A 19,565-nucleotide genomic window follows, 5' to 3' on the forward strand; every position below is an offset into this window, starting at 1 on the left:
CCTTAATTCCCTCCTTAATTTCACCAAATAAAATTCCTCTTCTTAAGGTGAAGCTCAAGTAACATCTTCTGCATGAAACTTTTTCTTATTCTCCCTCCAACTACTTAGAGTCTCCCAAATTAGATACCTCCCAAATTAGCTTGTTCTCAACTACTTTGTAATAATTCACTTGATATTTATACTTTTAATACCTTTATATTTCTATATGATCTTGTTCTCTCATTAAAATGTAAACTCTTTGTGGAGATTTTTTCATTATTTTTCTAGTATTCATGTTCAGGACACATACTAGATGCTTAAAAAATACTTGTTAATGCTTAATACTTTTTCATTGATTAATTCTATGTCAACAACCAAATAGGATTATGATTTATGCTCATAAAGTACCTGTACTTACTTTTTTATCTCATTACATTATGATATCAGCAGGATAAATAAGATTTCTGGAATAATCAAGGGCATATTATTTGAAACCTCAAAGATAGATAAGATGAATTCTCTTCCTGTTAGAAATCATTCTCAGGGGCAGCTAGGTGACACAATGAATAGAACACCAGTCCTGCAGTCAGGAGAACCTAAGTTCTTTTTTTTTTTTTGAGAACTTAAGTTCTAATCTGGCCTCAGATACTTAACAATTACATAGTTGTGTGACCTTGGGCAAGTCACTTAACCCCACTGCCTTGCAAAAACTAAAAAAATTTTAAAAAACAGAAATCATCTCAGATCAGAATTTAATTCAATACATGATTAGAAATTTATCTCCATCATTTTTGGTATGACCCTTGTAAAACCAGAAAACTCCTACTCTTAATAGAAAAACTCCCAACACTGAAATCAAGCACCATCTAAAGTCATTCGAAGCATCCAGAAAAGAGTTCAGAGATCTAAAGGGTCTTACCAAATGCAAGATGATGCTTTAAACACCTCAAAAATCTTATCTCTCATATTTGCAGAACAAATGAAATTTAAACCAACATAAGTCCTTATCTCTTTACAATTATTTTAGTTCTAGTTTAAGAATCTAAAGTCAGCGGCTAGGTGTCATAGTGGATAAAGCACCGGCCCTGGAGTCAGGAGTACCTGGGTTCAAATCCGGTCTCAGACACTTAATAATTACCTAGCTGTGTGGCCTTGGGCAAACCACTTAACCCCGTTTGCCTTTCAAAAACCTACAAAAAAAAAAAAAGAATCTAAAGTCAAAATTCTACCAAATATCAAGCACATGTATAAACAATAACCTGAAAATGCTGACACAAAGGAACATTCACTGGGAATAAAGTTGGGACTCTGCCTGAGTAATTCCAGCAAGGTCAATTACACAAATGTGACAAAAGGAGGGAAAGAAATACAAAAACTGCCTACCAACTGAACAGGAAAAGGGACTGGAGAAACATTTTAAAACAACTCTGAAGTCTGCCCCAAGCTAAATCTGAAAGCAGAAATTGAAACAAATCAAGTAGCACGAGAATGCTATTTGCTAACAGCAACTATAGTGGAAGGCACGCTTAAAAATAAAAGAGCCATCTGGTTTTCATTTTCCTTCTATGGTTTTATGGTTTGATACTAGATGTCAGAGAACTTTATAAAAAAAAAGAAATAAAAACTTACTATTATTGAAAATTCTTCAGCCAAATACTTCAATAATGATGCTTCTCTTGCCAAAAAATTACTTCTCTCTTGCATATTGCCTTGAAGTTGTGTATCAAACTCCTTTCTGACCACAGAAGCAACAGAATCAATAACCAAAAGTTTAACTCCCTTGGAGATAATTTCTTCCTCCAAAGACTCGATCCTTTAAAAGAATAAATATTTTAAAATATTAGCTGTATGAAAGAAATGTCAACAAGTTATTTTAACATTAAAAATGTTAAAAATGAATTTTAAAAAAACTCATTTTATCCTTCTCCATACGGTAGATTCTCAAAACATACATTTCCCCCCAAGCATCTCAACAATATGTTTATTTTATGTCCCTCATGGAACCAGACTGCTCAAGTTTCTAGGCAGTTTCATTCTTTGTCTTTCCTATACTCAAAGCAACAAGATTACTTGGCTAGTTATATTGTCTATTATCTAGTTATACTAAAGATATTTCATTCATTTAAATTTTTTTAAATTTTCATGTAAATACTTTCATCACTATTAAAAAGAAAGTAAGGTAGAGCAGATATAAAATAAAAGCAATGAGGAAACAAATATCCAAGTTATATTTCCAAAATTCAGAACATCCACCATTTATTCAACAAATATTATTGCATGAGTACTGATAAATACAAGGTTCTTGGGTACAAGTTCTCTCACTTGGAAATAGCTTTAGACCTTACCTGACAAGATCTCAGGAAATGGCCTTGTGATCTTTGCTTAATCATAATCAATCATTTATTAAATGACACCTCTGTGTCAATGATCAGGTACAGCGTACAGTCTACAAATAGCAAAGACTCAGGGGAATTAATATAACAAATTATCCAAAACAGTAGTAGAAAGAACTCCATAAGTAATGATAAACAAAATCTCAACAAAAAGTAAACAAGTGGAAAAAATTATATCATCACAGAGACAAATGACTCAAAAAGGAAATAGGCTGGTTATAAAGAAAGCAAACAACAATGAAAGGAGAAGAAGAATTACAAAACAACTGAAAATGAATACTTGGCCCAAAAGAAGAGGTATGAGCAATTTTGCAAAAGTAGAAGGTCTACAGAAGCAGAAGAGTACAAAATGATGTCAGATTTTTCCAAAGAATTGATGGATTTTGCTTTTTAAACAAATTTCACTTTTTCTACTTAAAAAAATTCTTTATTATATAAGGGGGAATATTATTTATCAGAGGGGAAGGGAATAAGACTACAAAAAAAATCTCACTCATGTAAAAAGGTATCAGTAAAGGTCTACTTTGTTAAACTCTGAAATTTAATATCACACCCAACAAATTGGCAAAGAAGGCAAAGATGGGACTATTCAGTGTAAGAGGGATGATGGAAAACCAAGTACATTAACACATTGAACTGGACCCAACAATTATGGAAAGCAATTTGGAATTATTTAGATAAAATATATAAAATAGGTATATCTTTTAATGCAGATATTACACTGCCAGGCATATACCTCAAGAAGGTTATTGACAAAAATAATGACTCCAAAAACACTAAAATATTTATACAGCACTTTCTATGAGAGTAAGAAACAGGAAACAACTTGACAGAGAAAGAAGTAAACAGAGCCAACGATAACAATTAAGCAACAATTGCAAAACAATTAAGAATCAATGTTGCATATAAATATTAGACTTGAGAAAACATCTACACAAGTCCATGAGGGAGATAAAGGGTCCACAAGAGTGTAATATTGCATACAACATCAGATTTTTTGGTGAAACGATAGATTCTGTGGATTTTTTCCTTTATTTCTTTGTTTTCTTTAAAATTTAAATTTAAATTATAAGGGAATGAATGAGGGTGTAGAAGGGGAGACACAGATCTAGGCAATGTAAAAATAAAAGATATCAATAAAAATCTACTTATAAAGAGAAAGACAGAAAACTAACGGCCAACCATTGTAAAGAGATTTATAGAAGACCCCACACCAGTGAAGTGGTCAGACAAGTGGATGGAACCACTGAAGGAATTACCTACAATGATGTGATTACATATATATATATATATATATATATATATATATATATATATATATATATATATATATATCCAAAGGACAAATCTAATTTCAGGCTCAATAAAGTGAGAAAAATTAAAAACAGTCCCTGCTCTGAAAGAACTTACGAATTCAGAAGGAAAAACATAAATTCCTTAAGGAGAGAGATTATGTTGTTTTTTATTTAGGGGTGGGGAAACAGAGATGTGAGGAGAGACAATTATGTGGTCACTGCCTATGGTAAAATGCAGGAAAAAGTATTAAATAAATGTGTTTTAAGTGACTGCCTGAAACAACTAAGAAAAAAACATATCAGGATATAAGCAAGGGCAGGGTGGTATGACACACAAGTAGACCTTCATAAAAAAATGGGATTTAAGAGAAAAATTATTCCCTATTAAAGAACTGAAATACAGAGGGGTGGAGCCAAGATGGTGACAGGAGAGGACCATCTCTTAGTTGCTCTGGAGCAAAACTTATAAGCTAAGGACTCTAACTACATTTTCGAGAGGCAGAACCCACAGAGGGATCCAGTAAGGCAGTTCTCCAACCCAAGGTAACCTGAAAAAGAGCAGAAAGGCTCAACTCCACAGGGTCGGAGGGCCCTCCCAGAGGAAGCCCTAAGGCACCGCAAGCTCACAGCAGCCAGGGCAGTGTTCTTACCTACAACCCAGGGAGCACCAGACATGACTTGGGGGAACAGCAGGGGGGGACTTCTGCCAGAGCAAGCAAGTGAAGCCCAGCCCTCTGGGCACACAGTGAGCAGCGTGGCCGCAGAAACCCAGAACCAGGAACAGGAAGCAGAAGCCTGAAAGCAGGAACCCCCAGGATATGAGCAGCTGAGCCTAGGGAGGGAGCGGAGAGAGACTGCCAAGTTCGGTCCTCTGTTCCTGGGGTTCTGACCACATTCAGATCCTGATCGCAGTCTAGGCCCCCCATAGAACAGCAGGGAACCGCTCCCACCTCAGCCTCGTAGCAGAGGGGACGCTTATGGTCATTCACAGACCAGGAGGAAGGACAGAGCCTCACACACTGAGATCCATTTGGAGGTGTCCCAAAAGCTCAGGAAGAACCCCAAAACCAGCTCAGCCTGGGAAAATGAGTAAGCAGAGAAAAAAGAGGAACAACATTGAGAAATACTTTGCCTGTGATCCCAAGAAGGAACAAAACACTCAATCTGAAGATGAGGAAGTCCAAGCTCCTACATCTAAAGACTCCAAGAAAAACAGAAGGTGGGCTCAGGCCATGACAGAGCTCAAAAAAGACTTTGAAAATCAAGTGAAGGGGGCAGCTAGGTGGTGTAGTGGATAAAGCACCAGCCCTGGAGTCATGAGTACCTGGGTTCAAATCCAGTCTCAGACACTTAATAATTACCTAGCTGTGTGGCCTTGGGCAAGCCACTTAACCCTATTGGCCTTGCAAAAAAAAAAAAAAAAAACTAAAAAAAAAAAAAGAAAGAAAATCAAGTGAGGGACATAGAGGAAAAATTGGGAAAAGAAATGAGAGAGATACAGGAAAAACATGAACATGAAGTCAGCAGCCTAGTCAAGGAAATCCAAAAAAATGCTGAAGAAAATAGCATGCTAAAAACCAGCTTAGGTCAAATGGATAAAACAGTTCAAAAAGTTATTGAGGAGAAGAATGCTTTAAAAAGCAGAATTGGCCAGATGGAAAAGGAGAAAAGAAAGCTCTCTGAAGAAAACATATCCTTCAGACAAAGAATAGAACTCAGGGAGATTGATGATTTTATGAGAAATCAGGACTCAATACTTCAAAACCAAAAGAATGAAAAATTAGAAGAAAATGTGAAACATCTCATTGAAAAAACAACTGATATGTAAAACAGACTTAGGAAAGATAATTTAAAAATTATTGGAATACCTGAAAGTCATGACCAGGAAAAGAACCTTGACATCATTTTCAAAGAATTATTACAGGAAAATTGCCCTGATATCCTAGAAGCAGAGGGCAAAATAGAAATGGAGAGAATCCACCAATCTCCCTGAGACAGAGATCCAAAAAAAACAACCTCCAGGAATATTATAGCCAAGCTCCAGAACTGCCAAGTCAAAGAGAAAATATTACAAGCAGCCAGAAGGACACAGTTCAAATACCATGGAGCTGCAGTCAGGATCACATAGGACTTAGCAGCAACTACATTAAAAGCTCGTAGGGCTTTGAATGTAATATTCCAGAAGGCAAAAGAGCTTAGAAAGCAACCGAGAATCAACTACCCAGAAAAACTGAACGTCCTCTTCCAGGGAAAAAGATGGACTTTCAATGAACCCAGGGAATTTCAAATGTTCCTTTTGGAATGGCCAGAGTGGAACAGAAGGTTTGATCTTCAAATACAGGACTCAGGTGAAGCATAGAGAATGGAGGAGAAGAGGAAAATATGAGGGACTTAATGATGATGAACTACAAATATTCCTGTATAGAAAAAATGATACTGATAATACTCATATGAACCTTCTCATTTAATAGAGCAGGTAGAAGGAGCTTTTATAAATGAGGCACAGGAGAGAGCTGAATTTGAAGATAAAATATGGTGTAAAAATGGAGTCAACAGATAAAAGGGAAATGTAATGGGAGAAAGAAAAAGGAGAGGGGGAATAGGCTAAGATATTTCATAAAATAAGGTTTTTATTTATTATAATGAGCTATTGCAATGATATGGAAGGGGGAAGGCAAGGGGGGAATGAGGGAATCTTTGCTCTCATCAGAGGTGGCTAGAAGAGGAAACAGCATATATACTCAATGGGGTATAGACATCTAAAGTAAGAAGGAGGGGGGAGCAGGGGGAAGGGGTGGGGATGTGAATGATGGAGAAGAGGATGGACCATGCAGGGAAGTAGTCAGATATAACACATTTTCTTTTTTACTTCTTGCAAGGGGCTGGGATTGGATGGACTGTCCGGGACCATAGGGCAGGGTGGATGATGGGTAAGGGGTGGTATGTGGACTCGGGGGCTCTTGACCCCAGGGCCGGTGATCTGTCTGCTGCTCCACTCAACTACTCTACAGCAGAGACAGTGTGAAAGGAGACAGAAAATATAGTTCATGGTAGTAGAGAAGTATGAATGGAGGGAGTTGTGATCAGCAATGGCAAAGGTGGAAAAATATGTAAGTAATTTTTGTGATAGACATATCCTAAAGAATGTGATCCACCTGCTACAGAGCTGGTGGTGTTGAATACAGACTGAAGCATATATTTTATCATTAATATTTTCTGGGGGGTGTTACAGGGCAAATGGGACTGGGTGGCCTGCATGGGGCCGCACAGCTAGGTGATAGTTGGGTGTCTGAGGCCGGATTTGGACCTGGGTGCTCCTGGCTCAAGGGCCAGTGATCTGTCTGCCACCCAGTCACCCCTACTAATATAATTACTATTTTATTTTATTTTATTTTTTTTGTTTTCTGTAGGGCAATGGGGTTGGGGTGGTTTGCATGGGGTTGCACAGCTGGGTGATTGTTGGGTGTCTAGGGCCAGATTTGGGCTCAGGTGATCCTGACTCCAGGGCCAGTGCTCCGTCCGCTGAGCCAACTGGCCATACCTACTATTATTATTATTATTATTATTATTATTATTATTATTATTATTATCATCATCATCATCATCATCATCATTATCATTATTTTTTATTTTATTTTTTACTCTCCCATTTACTTTATCGCTTATGCGGGTCTATATTTTCTTGGGGGGAGAGGTATTATGTCTACTCTTAAACAAGAATGTTTTAGTAATGTATAAAAAACATTATTTGTACAAAATAAGGATAAAAAAATAAATTTTTAAAAAAGAACTGAAATACAAAAATGATTTCAGTAAAAAACAGAACCCAGAAAGGACCCATATTTCCCAAATTGCATAAAGTTATCTTTTTTGTGGTAACAAAAAAAGAACAGCTAGGATTTATATAGTACTTTTTTTAATGTAGGTTTGCTAAGTCCTTTACACATATTATCTCATTTGATCTTCACAACAACCTGAGGAAAGGGGTATCCCATCATTAAAGATATAGAAACTGAGACACAGAGAAGGTAAGTATATTTTGTTCAAGGTCATACAGTAATAATTATCTGTGGATGCGTTGGAACTAAGGACTTCCTGCCTCCATATCAGGTGCTCTTTCCACTATACCACCTATCTAGAACTGGGGACAAAGTAGACAAGTTGCCCATCAGTTGGGAAACAACTAAACAAATAATGGCAAAGTAAATGGTACAGTGGACAGAGAGGATTTTTCTAGTTGATCCTCAAGATGATGCAGAGTAAAACGAGTTTACTGAGTGAGAGTGGAGGTGAGGTGGGGACTATGACACAGTCAAATCAGCACTTTAGGAAGATCACTCTGGTAGCTATGTGGATGGACTAGAGAAGGAAGAGGCTTGGGGCAAGAAGACCAGGTAGCACATATTGCAATAATCTAGGCATAATGAAGACCTGTACCAGCATAGTGGAAGTGTCAAAGGAGAGAAGATGGGTGTATGTGAGAGATGACATTGGTCTAAACTTAACTGATTACCTTTTTAGGACATCACTGCAAGTAATTTTTCTTCAGTGTTGAAAAAGCTGGGGAAATGGAATTCTGCTATCCTGATTATTCTGTGAAAATAGAAAGGAAAGCAATAAAAAATTCAGAAACAGTTAAGTCCAAGTTGCTGATCCTTATACATCCCAATTCAACAGCAAAGAATAAAATTAGAACAAAAATCTAAGAGATAAATATGCTTCATTTTTGAAATTCACCATAGAGGTCATGAAACCCAAATTCCCCATCCCATACACATATTTTAAAAAGAAGGAATTAAAGATGAGTTAAGTGAAATGATTTGACAAAAGTGATGCTCATAAGAGGGACAAAGCAAGGATCTGAACCAGATTTTCTAGATTCAAATCCAGTATTCTCTCTACAAATGAATATAGATTTAATGATGATGGCTTCTTTCCACCAACCAAGATCAGTAAAGAGTCATGGAAAGTACCATAAATTCTTAAAGGACTTTGTGTTCTGCATAACTCTATCTGAAGATAAATACATTGCTATATTATTTTGACTATTACAAGGCATGTTAACAAAAGAATGAATATATTGAAAAAAGCTTCATTTTCTTTGCAAGTTTCAAGACATTCATAAAGTCCTTTAAGGTTTACAAAGCACTTTACATAATAATATTTCACTGATAAACATCTAATAAATTTATCTTCAACTGCAGTCAATTTTACATTTAGTTATAAAAGAAAATCATATTGCTAAATTTGTTCTATTGTTTCTTGAGAGGTAGCATAGTAGTAGAAAGAGGATTGGAATTGGAATGGGAAGATTGCAGATTTAAAATCCACTTGTGACAGATACTAGATGTGACCAGAGAGAAATCATTTAACATCTAATCATCCCTAACCAAGTCTCTGAGACTATAATTTACAGACCACCGGCTAATATGAACAAGTAGAAGGAAGATGTACACTGTAAGATCTTTAACTGATGAAATCATAGGTTCAGATGTTTGCCCCCCCACACTCAGAAAAAAAAAAAGACAAAAGCCAGGTACTTTGGACGCTGAGTACTTTGTTTCAGTATTTCAAAACAGGATCAGGCTTTGAAAGTTAACAAGTTGAATCAGACAGAAATATGTTCAAGAAAAACAAAGAATACAGAAAGAATTATAGGCAAGTGCTATTTATACCAGGTGATATACTTATTAATAAATATACTTAAAGAGGAAGAGAGCAAGAGAAATATAAGCAATCAAAATGTAAACCTGTAGAAAAAATCATAACATATGAAGACAGTGACATCTATTGGACAACTTTTTCTAAGTCTACTTCAGCAAAGAAATACATAACATTTAATTTATAATTTCAATCTTTTTTTACTGGATGATATGGAATTTCCAGTGAAGAAACTTGGACTCATTCTCTGATACTACTACTTCCCCAATACAAATGGATGCTTTCTCTGCAGTTCTTATCTTTTTATTTTGTTTGTTTTTGCAAGGCAAATGGAATTAAGTGGCTTGCCCAAGGCCACACAGCTAGGTAATTAAGTGTCTGAGGCCAGATTTGAACTCAGGTACTCCTGACTCCAGGGCCAGTGCTCTATCCACTGGGCCACCTAGCCTCCCCAACTTCCTTTATTTTTAAAGAAGTCAACTCTGGGCATTTGTCCTTTCCTCTCCCAATTGTAATTTATGCTGAAGTATGATTATTACATACTTCTTGTCATAAAAAGAAAAACATCTGAATGAGTAAATTTTAGACAGTTATTTTTTATTATATGTAAATAACTGACTTCCCAGAGTCCTAATGGATGTTTCTTTCTTGGCATATTATGCTATTTCATTATTTCAGTATGGTACAGAGAAAAACCACTGCATTTGAAGTAAGGGGATCTGAGTTTCAAAACCTGACCTACAACTGAATACTTGCTTAACTTTGCATAAGCTATTTAACCTTTCAGGATCTTTGTTTTCTCATCTGTAAAATGGGAGTGTTGATCTCTTAAAATTTCTTCCAATTACAACTCAACGATACTATTCAATAGATGACTAATTTTTATCCATACGGTACTATATCCAAAAAAAAAAACCACAACCTATTCAAATTATCTCACCCAGTGCAACTTTTGTTCCACTCATTATGCTAGACCTCCCTCTAGGTCTTTTACATAGTGTAGTATTCACGTGATCCAGCTGTTAAACCCTACTCCTATTATATCAACAATATTTTTTCTATCATACATCATGAGGATAACATTTTTATTTTTTACATATTTTCTCATTTTTAATCTAATTATCAACAATAATGATTGATATTTCAAGACCCAAAGAACAGGTCATATAATACCACAGTATTTTCTTTTTATATATGTATATACATGTAGACGTAGATATGAATAGAGAGAGATGTTGAAACCAGGTAGTAAAAAATAAGGACTTTAAAATTAGTACCTTAGAGTTTTAAATCTATGGAAAAAAGCCAAGAACTAAGTATTAAAAACTATGAATCAAAGAATAAAAATTTAAGACTTGACAGAAAAGAAAAATAAACCTTTTAAAAATATATAAAATAAAAAATTGAAAACAAAATAAGTTGAAGAAGAAGAGATAAGGAGAGATTTTCATTAGCTACTTAATCAAAAGACAAAAGGGTGAGAAGTGGGAAAAAATTAATATACATAAGTGAAGGGAATCCAAAAAAAGGAATCTAGAATTCCAAATCTAGATAATGTCAAATTAAGGGAGAAAAGGAAAAGAATCTACAATCTTAAAATAGATTAAGCAAAAATAATTATAAAGTCTTGTTTGGTTGGTTTTTTGCAAGGCAACAGAGTTAAATGACTAGCCCAAGGTCACACAGCTAAGTAAGTATTAAGTGACTGAGGTTGCATTTGAACTCAGGTCCTCCTGACTCCAGGGTTAGTACTCTATCCACTCTACCAGCTAGATGCCCCTTTAAAGTCTTGACCTAAAGATTAAATTTTTAAAAATCCTAATAAAAAAGAAAAAAGAAAAGAGCAAAAGAAAACCATCTAATTCCAACATCTTTAATGTGAATGCATTAAACAAACAAAATAAGTGTAACAGATTGGATAATTCAACGAAGTCATAATCTCCTGCTCACAGGAAACAAACTTAAACAATAAAGACATACATATAATCAAAATGAGTGGGGGGAACAAAATTTACTCGGCATCATGTAAATTCAAAAATAAAGAAATTGAGATCACACCATTATACTAAGCAAAAACAAAAATTCTCAATTTTAAGATTAAAAGAAAATTCAGTATATTTAATGGAAACAGAAAACTAATGTCAATATTAAACTTATCTATCCCAAATTAAAAAGGAAAAATTAGCTGAATCACAAGAAGACATAGATAAGAAAACAATAATAAAAGGTGTCAAATAGATATGGGCAAAACTAAAAAAGATAGAGGGGGAATATGGAACTGAACAAATTCTTGAAGAAAATAGCTAAAAGGTGGCAAAGAATTATAAATTAAGTAAATGTCCTTCAATTGGGGAATGACTTAATAAACTGTGGTATATATATTTTATATATATATATATATATATGTTATGGAACACTACTGTTCTATTAGAAACCAGGAGGGATGGGAATTCAGGGAAGCCTGGAAGGCTTTACATAAACTGATGCCGAGCGAGATGAGCAGAACCAGAAAAAGACTGTATGTATACCCTAACAGCAACATGAGGGTGATGACCAATCTTTTTTTTTTGCAAGGCAATGGGGTTAAGTGACTTGCCCAAGGCCACACAAGCTACATAATTAATAAGTGTCTGAGGTCAGATTTGAACTCAAGTACTCCTGACTCCAGGGCTGGTGCTCTATCCACTGTGCCACCTAGCTGCCCAGTAATGATCAATCTTAATGGACTTGCTCATTCCTTCAGTGCAACAACCAGGGACAACTTTGGGCTATCTGCGATGGAGAATACCATCTGTATCTAGAGAAAGAATTATGGAGTTTGAAAAAAAGACCAAAGACTATTGCCATCATTTTAGAAAAAAAAAAATCTTATGTAATTTTGCAATCTCTTATACTTTATTTTTCTTCCTTAAGGATATGATTTCTCTCTCATCACATTCAACTGAGATCAATATATATACTATGGAACCAATTTAAAGACCAACAGAATGCCTTCTGTGGGGGATGGGGGGAGGGAAGCAAGAATGGGGGGAAAATTGTAAAACAAAAAAAAAAAGAAAATAGCTAAAAGATATATGAATCGTCTAAATGAAACTTTTTTCTTTTTTTTTAGGGTTTTTTTTTGGCAAGGCAATGGGGTTAAGTGGCTTGCCCAGGGCCACACAGCTAGGTAATTATTAAGTGTCTGAGGCTGAATTTGAACCCAGGTACTCCTGACTCCAAGGGCTGGTACTCTATCCACTGTGCCACCTAGCTGCCCCCTAAATGAAACTCTTAAAAGAACATGAGTATTTCTCAGTACCTCGTAGCACTTTTACATACTACTTATGTTTTAGCAACACTGCAAATAAAAATAAAAAGGCACAAATAGTTTTTGAAAAGGCATTCTTTATAGACAATGAAAATAGGGATCGTTTCAGAGAACACAAAGATAACATCCAAACGGAAACTTAATAATGAAATACTACGTGATGAATGGTCAAAGAACAAATCATAGAAAAAAGTTACTTATGTGAGAAAAAAATGAAAATGACAAATAATAGAGTAAGATTTCTGGGATGTGACTAAATTAGTGTTCATGGGAAATAATATATTCCCTAAAAACATGAATAAACTAGGAAAAAAGAGAATTAATGCAGTGAATGTATATTTTTAAACATCAAAAATATGACAACTAAACAAACTCAAAATAAACTAAAGAGATATTGAAAATTATAGAAGGGGCAGCTAGGTGGCACAGTGGATAAAGCACCGGCCCCGAAGTCAGAAGTACCTGGGTTCAAATCCAGTCTCAGATACTTAATAATTACCTAGCTGTGTGGCCCTGGGCAAGCCACTTAATCCCATTGCCTTGAAAAAAACCTAAAGAAACAAATAAACAAACAAAAAAGAAAATTAAAGAAGAAATATTATAGAAATGATAAAACTGAAAGCTAGTCCTTCAAAAAAATTAACAAAATTGACAAATCTTTAGTTAATCTAAATTAAAAAGTAGAATATCACATCAACAAAATAGCAAGTAAGGTAAAATCTGAACAAATCCAAGATAAAAATAAAAGGAATTATTAGAACCTACTGTACAAATTTTTGTTGTTTTTCAGTCCTTTCATTCTCCATGATCCCATTTGGGTTTTCTTGGCAAAGACATTGAAGAGGTTTGTCATTTCCCTCTCCACCAAATTTTACAGATAAGAAAACTGAGGCAAATGGGGCAAAAGTGACTTTCCCAGGGTCACACAACTAGGAAATGTCTGAGGCCAGATTTGAACTCAAGAAGATGAATCTTCCAGACTCTAGGTCTAGTACACTACTCACAACACCATCAAATTGCCCCCTACTGCACAATTATATCCTAACAAAGTTAAGAACAAAAAGAAATACATGCAAAAATATGAAAAATATTACCTAAAGAAAATTAAATCAAGATGTTAAATAACCTAATCTAGAACAAGAAAACAGAACTAGCTATAAAGAAATTACCAATGGGGGGGAAAAAACCAATGGTCCCATTAGATTTAGAGAAGAACTATATAAGCTTTTAAAAGAACAATAAGTACTAACACTAAGTTAATAAAACCATTCTACCAAACTTTTTCATGAGAACAATATACTCCTAACATCTAACTCAAGGAAGAATACAATAAAGAAAAACTAAAGACAATTATCATTAACGAATATTGATTCAAGTTTTAAATATTTATCCAACAAATCATTCATTAATAACCAAGTTATAATTATACCAGCGATGCAAGGATGGCTCAACATTAAGAAAACAATCACTATATTATATACAATAAAAATAAAAATATATAAAACCACATAATTATCTGAACAGATAGAAGACTTTGACAAAGTAGAATACTCATTCTAAAAATAATAAAACATGTAAGCATAAAGGGATCTCCTTTTAATATCAGGAAAATTATCTAAAACCAAAAAAAAATCATCATACAGGACAGGGATACACTAGAAACAGTAAATATAGAAGTAAAAGAAGGATGCCGACTTTCTCTGCTATCATTTGACATAGTTCTGGAAATGCTAGCAATAGCAATAAAGCAAGAGGAAAAACTACAATTATAAAGATAGGAAAAGAAAAAATAAAACTATCACTATTTACTGGTGACAGGCTCACTCTAAAACAACTCATCCTTTTCTCTTCTTTTTTCAGTCTCCTCTCCACAGTGTCTTCGTGTCAGCTTAGTGAACAGAAGAGTAAAAGCAAATAGGGAGGTATCTGAGCCCATATGAAAGACTCATTCACACCAAAAAGATAATAGAAAATTTGGGGTTGTTATTTTAAGATTGAAAGTTTCTGGAATCAATATCTACCTATTTTTTTAGCTTTCAAAGTTACTGGTAATTATGAGCTGTTTCATATGGCTCATATTTTTAAAAAAAGAAGTAAAGACAGTAAAAATATAATGGATTAAGATGAATAATAAAAGTTCTTACCTTTTTGCACTAAATGCTGATTCAGTGTCAATATATATAACAGCACCTTCCAATCTTCCCATGCCAGTAGGCAATGTGGCTAAAATGCTCATCATCATACAAAACTGGGTTTTGCCACTACCCGATGGACCTGAGACCTGAAGAAAATATTATTTGTATAAATAATAAAGAGGGGAAAAAATGGAAGGAAACTAACTTTAAAATGCTCTACTAATAAAATTATCCTCTAGGATGTAAAGTTTGAGATTTCTAATAGATTTATTCAATTCATTTTAGAGTTTTGAACAGATCTTTGTTTCTTCTCCCCAAACAAGAATGTAAACACTTTATTATCATACATCACCTTCTAAATCCCTTTCTATCTTCTTTTTGACCCCTAGATTTGCATCTCAAAGTTTCTGCTCAGTTTTAGTCCCTTCACTAGGAATACTTACATTAAGGATCCATTCCTCCACCCCTATCAATTACATTCAGCTTGATAGGATAAGCTATCATTGTTTTTAAGCCTTTATGTTTAATCTTTGGCAAGAACATATTTCAAGATTTTCTCTCTTTTGTTGTATTAACTACCATGTCTAGCTGTGATTCCTTGGTACTTTTTCCTTACTGAATGTTTGTATTTTTTCCATTGACCTAGAAACACTGGATTTTATCTATACATTGCTGAGAATTTTCATTTTAGAATATCTTTCAGAAGATGATCACTGGCTTATTTCTACTTTCACTTTGCCCTTCAGTGCTAATAAATCTGTGTGTGCATGTGTATTTTCTGAAATAAGGCATTCTAGACTTTTTTGAACACTATTTTTCAGGGAATCCAATGATTCTTAAAATTATCTCTCCTTGACCTGTAAACTAGGCCAATTATCTTTAACAGATTACTTCCTTTTTTTTAACTCTCTTAATTTTGTACTAATATTTTCCATCATCTTATGAAGTCTCAGAATGTTTATGGTCCATTGTAATTTTCAGTGAATCCATTTCCTGGGTAGAAAGTGTTCCTGGGAGACGGAGTCAAGATTGAAGCATGAGGGCAGGATTTTCAAGAAACTCTCTCCCAAAATATTCCAAAAACCTTAAAATTACGACTCTAAATTTTATAGAGAGAACCCACATAAAAACCCAGTGAAACAATTCTCAGCCCAAGGAAACTTGAAGATCCATAGAAAGGTTCTGTTCCACCGGGGTTAGAAGGCAAGGCTGCATGCCAGGGTTACAGGTGCCAGAGTGAAGGAGCTAGCATTTTATAGGAACAGCCTGCAGGGCATCTTGGGCCCTGGCAGCAGAAGCACTATGCAGACTTCCAAACCCAGGGATCACCAAGCACAATTTGGAAGATCAGCAGGGGAAAACTCTTCCAGAGTGAGCACAGAGCCTAGGCCAGCATGGCCCTCAGCAAAGCCTCTGTTGGGGAAATGGAAGCAGGCCTGGGGAGCCACCCAGTAGGGAGCAACTCAGCCGCTGCTTCCAGAGCTCAACCCATGCAAGGTAAGGGGGTGGGGGGAGACTGTCAAGGTCTCTCCCCTATCCCTGGAACAGGACTGTGGCTTTATACATATTCATACCCTGGTCCCAGTCATGGGGCCCCCATTGCTGGGAGGGGGGCTCACAGTTCCAGGGCAGAGGGGAATGCTTGTGGTCATCCACAGACCACAGCTCATACAGGAGAGTAATCAGAGCCTCTCATAAGACCTTGAAGGAACTGAGATCCTTTCAGGGGTGCCCCAATAACACTCAAAAGCTTGAGAAACACCTCAAAACCAGGTCATAGGCCAGGGAAATGAATAAACAGAAAAAAAAAGAATCTGACCATAGACCATAGATCTGACCACTTTGGTGTCAAAGTGAGTAAAAAACACACTCAGAAGATGACAAAGTTCAAGTTCTATATCCAAAGCCTCCTAGAAAATTAGTGATTGGTCTTATGGAAGAGCTCAAAAAAGAATTTGAAAATCAAGTAAAAGAAGAAGAGGAAAAACTAGGAAGAGAAATAAGAGTGATGCAGGTAAATCATGAAAACAAAGCTTGGTGAAAGAGATACAAAAAATGACATGTTAAAAACCTGTTTAGATCAAATGGAAAAAGCAATCCACAAAGTTAACGAGGAGAATACCGAAAAAAGCAGAATTGGCCAGATGGAAAAGGAGATAAAGTTCTCTAAAGAAAACAATTCATTCAAATGAAAAATGGAGCTAAAGGAAGCTGATGACTTTGGGAGGAATCATTAAATAATAAGAAAATAACAAAAGAATGAAAAACTAAAAGAAATATTAAATATCTCTTTGGAAAAACTGCCCTAGAAAACAGGTCCAGAAGAGACCATTTTAAAAAAATGTTTTTATCTCTTTAAGGCAATGGGGTTAAGTGACTTGCCCAAGGAAACATAGCTAGGCAATTATTAAGTGACTGAGGCCAGACTTGGACTCAGGGTCAGTTCTCTATCCACTACATCACCTAACTGCCCCCTAGAAGAAACAATTTAAAAATTATGGGGTTACTTGAAATACATGACCAGGAAAAGAGCTTTGACTTCATTTTTAAAGAATTTCTACAGGAAAGTTGCCCTGATATCCCAGAAGCAGACAGCAAAATAGAAATTGAAGGAATCTACTGATCTCCTCCTAAAAGAGATACCAGAAATGGTATACCAGAGATACCAAATTCCAGAACTCCCAAGTCATAGAGAAAATACTACAAGCAGCCAGAAAAAAAAAAAACCAATTCAAATATCATGGTGCTGCAGTCAAGATTACCCAGGACTTAGCAGTGTCTCCATTAAGAGTTTGTAGAGCTTGGAATATAATATTCTAGAAGGCAAAAGATCTTCGAATGAAACTGAGAATAAACTACCCAACAAAACTGAACATCCTCTTCCAGGAGAAAACATGGACATTCAATGAAATAGGGGACTTTCAAAATTTCCTGATGAAACAACCAGAATTGAACAGAAAGGCTTATCTCCAAGTACAGGAGTCAGGTGAACCACAGAGAGGGTGGATGGGAAGTGTAAATTATGAGGGATTTAATGATGATGATGATGATGATGATGAACTGTGTGTATTCCTGCATGGGAAGAAAATACTGTTAACTTATATGAACCATCTCAATTAATAGAGCAGTTAGGAGAAGCATATATAGACAAGGTACAGGAGAGAGCTGAATATGAAAGTATAACATATTATAAAAATGGAGTCAATGAGTGAAAAAGCAATGTACTGGAAGAAAGGGAGAGAAGAAGAATGGGCTAAGATATTTCATGTAAAAGAATCAAGAAAGAGCTTTTGCAATGGTCTGGAAGGGGGAAAGGTGAGGGGGGAATGAGTGAGCCTTCATTCTCATCAAAAATGGTTCAGAGAGAAAACACTTTAATAGAAATCTCTTACCCTAGAGGACAAAGGCGAGGAAGGGGATGGGAGGAAGGGGACAGGGGGAGGGGGAGAGCAGTGCAGGTGATAGGGGAGAGGGTAGTCAGATACATGTTTTGGGGTTTTTTTTGCAAAGTGGTGAGTTTGAATGGCCTGTCTAGGATCACAAGGCTGGGTAGTTGTTGGGTTTCTGGGTTGGATGTAGGTTTGGTGCCTCCTGGCTCCAGGGCCAGTTCTCTATCCACTGTACCACTCAGATGCCCAATGGCTTACTTCTGAGGAGGAACAAAGTGAAAAGAAAGAGAAAAGAGAATAAATGGGAGTGGGGAGGAATGGATAGAAGGAATTACTATCAGAAACAGCAACTATGGAAGCAACTTCCCTGATGCACCTATGATAAATAATGCGATCTACCCCAGAAATAGAGCTGATAGTATCTGAACACAGACTGAAATACAATTTTCTTTTCTTTCACTTTACTTTTCATCAGGTTTTTCTATTTTTTGTGGGGGAAGGGGAATTATACTTACTCTTAGAAGACTATTTTAGCAATCTGTAAATAAATTTAAAATGTAAAAAACAAAAATCGATCAGTTAATTTTTTTAAAAAATACTTGAAGAGAAAGTGTTCCAAAGTATTAATTTTCCTTCCCAGTCTTTCTTCCCTAATTCTCATTTTATTTAAAAATTACCTTTGGTCCTATTGCTTTATTTCTTCCAGTATGGGTCAAGCCATTCTTTTCTCTAAAGTTCTTAGATTTAATATAGCATTACTTTATATTTCTGTTTTAACTTCTTGGGCTTCTTAATGCATAATATTTCTTCATTGCCAGTGTTTTCTTATGTTTATTAATATCTCCATTTTTTGATTGAGACTTTGTACTTTTGTCAGACTATGATCACTTCCAAAATCTTGCATGGGGTAAACAGGCTCTGCTTGATCCTCATCACCATGTCTAAAATTAGGCCCCATCTTCTGAAGGAATCTTTAAGTTTTGACTCAGTTTCCTGGTGACTTGACTTAGCTTGTAGCATCAGCCCCTTGTCTAACTCCTTTTGTTTACAAAGTCCAAAATATGGAGTAGTTTCCCTAATTGTGAACCTAACTTAACCCAGCAGATATTACCTAAGCACTGGTAGCAGGCTTGCAACAAGATCCACAAAAGTTTTGCTTTCTAAGTGCTCCCTCAGTTATCTGCATACCAGCTTGACCTTGTCTCCACCTAATATCTACCTTTTCTCTGCTCAGTCACCACAGGTCTTTGTCAGACTTCTTAAAAAGTCCTGGACTCACTGGTGCTTAGAGTCCTTTCTCAATGGTTTTCTTTATCACTGTTCCTTCTACTGCACTGATAGCTTTATGAGAGTATAGGGGAACCTGGAACTCCTCTATGTCTTTTCATGCTAGAAGTCATTAT

The 19,565-nt window shown here is 35.7% G+C and overlaps 1 protein-coding gene across 1 annotated transcript in view; it reads right to left on the reverse strand.

The window, feature by feature from the left end:
• Nucleotides 1-19,565, reverse strand: part of RAD51B (RAD51 paralog B) — an 832,520-nt gene that overhangs the window by 791,099 nt on the left and 21,856 nt on the right. Inside the window, 4 exon segments of the mRNA XM_074236283.1 lie at nt 1,609-1,792; nt 5,536-5,576; nt 8,197-8,260; nt 14,783-14,919. Of these exon segments, the coding sequence (XP_074092384.1) occupies nt 1,609-1,792; nt 5,536-5,576; nt 8,197-8,260; nt 14,783-14,919 (426 nt within the window).

Source organism: Macrotis lagotis, chromosome 4 (assembly GCF_037893015.1).
Source record: "Macrotis lagotis isolate mMagLag1 chromosome 4, bilby.v1.9.chrom.fasta, whole genome shotgun sequence".
Classification (NCBI taxonomy): domain Eukaryota; kingdom Metazoa; phylum Chordata; class Mammalia; order Peramelemorphia; family Peramelidae; genus Macrotis; species Macrotis lagotis.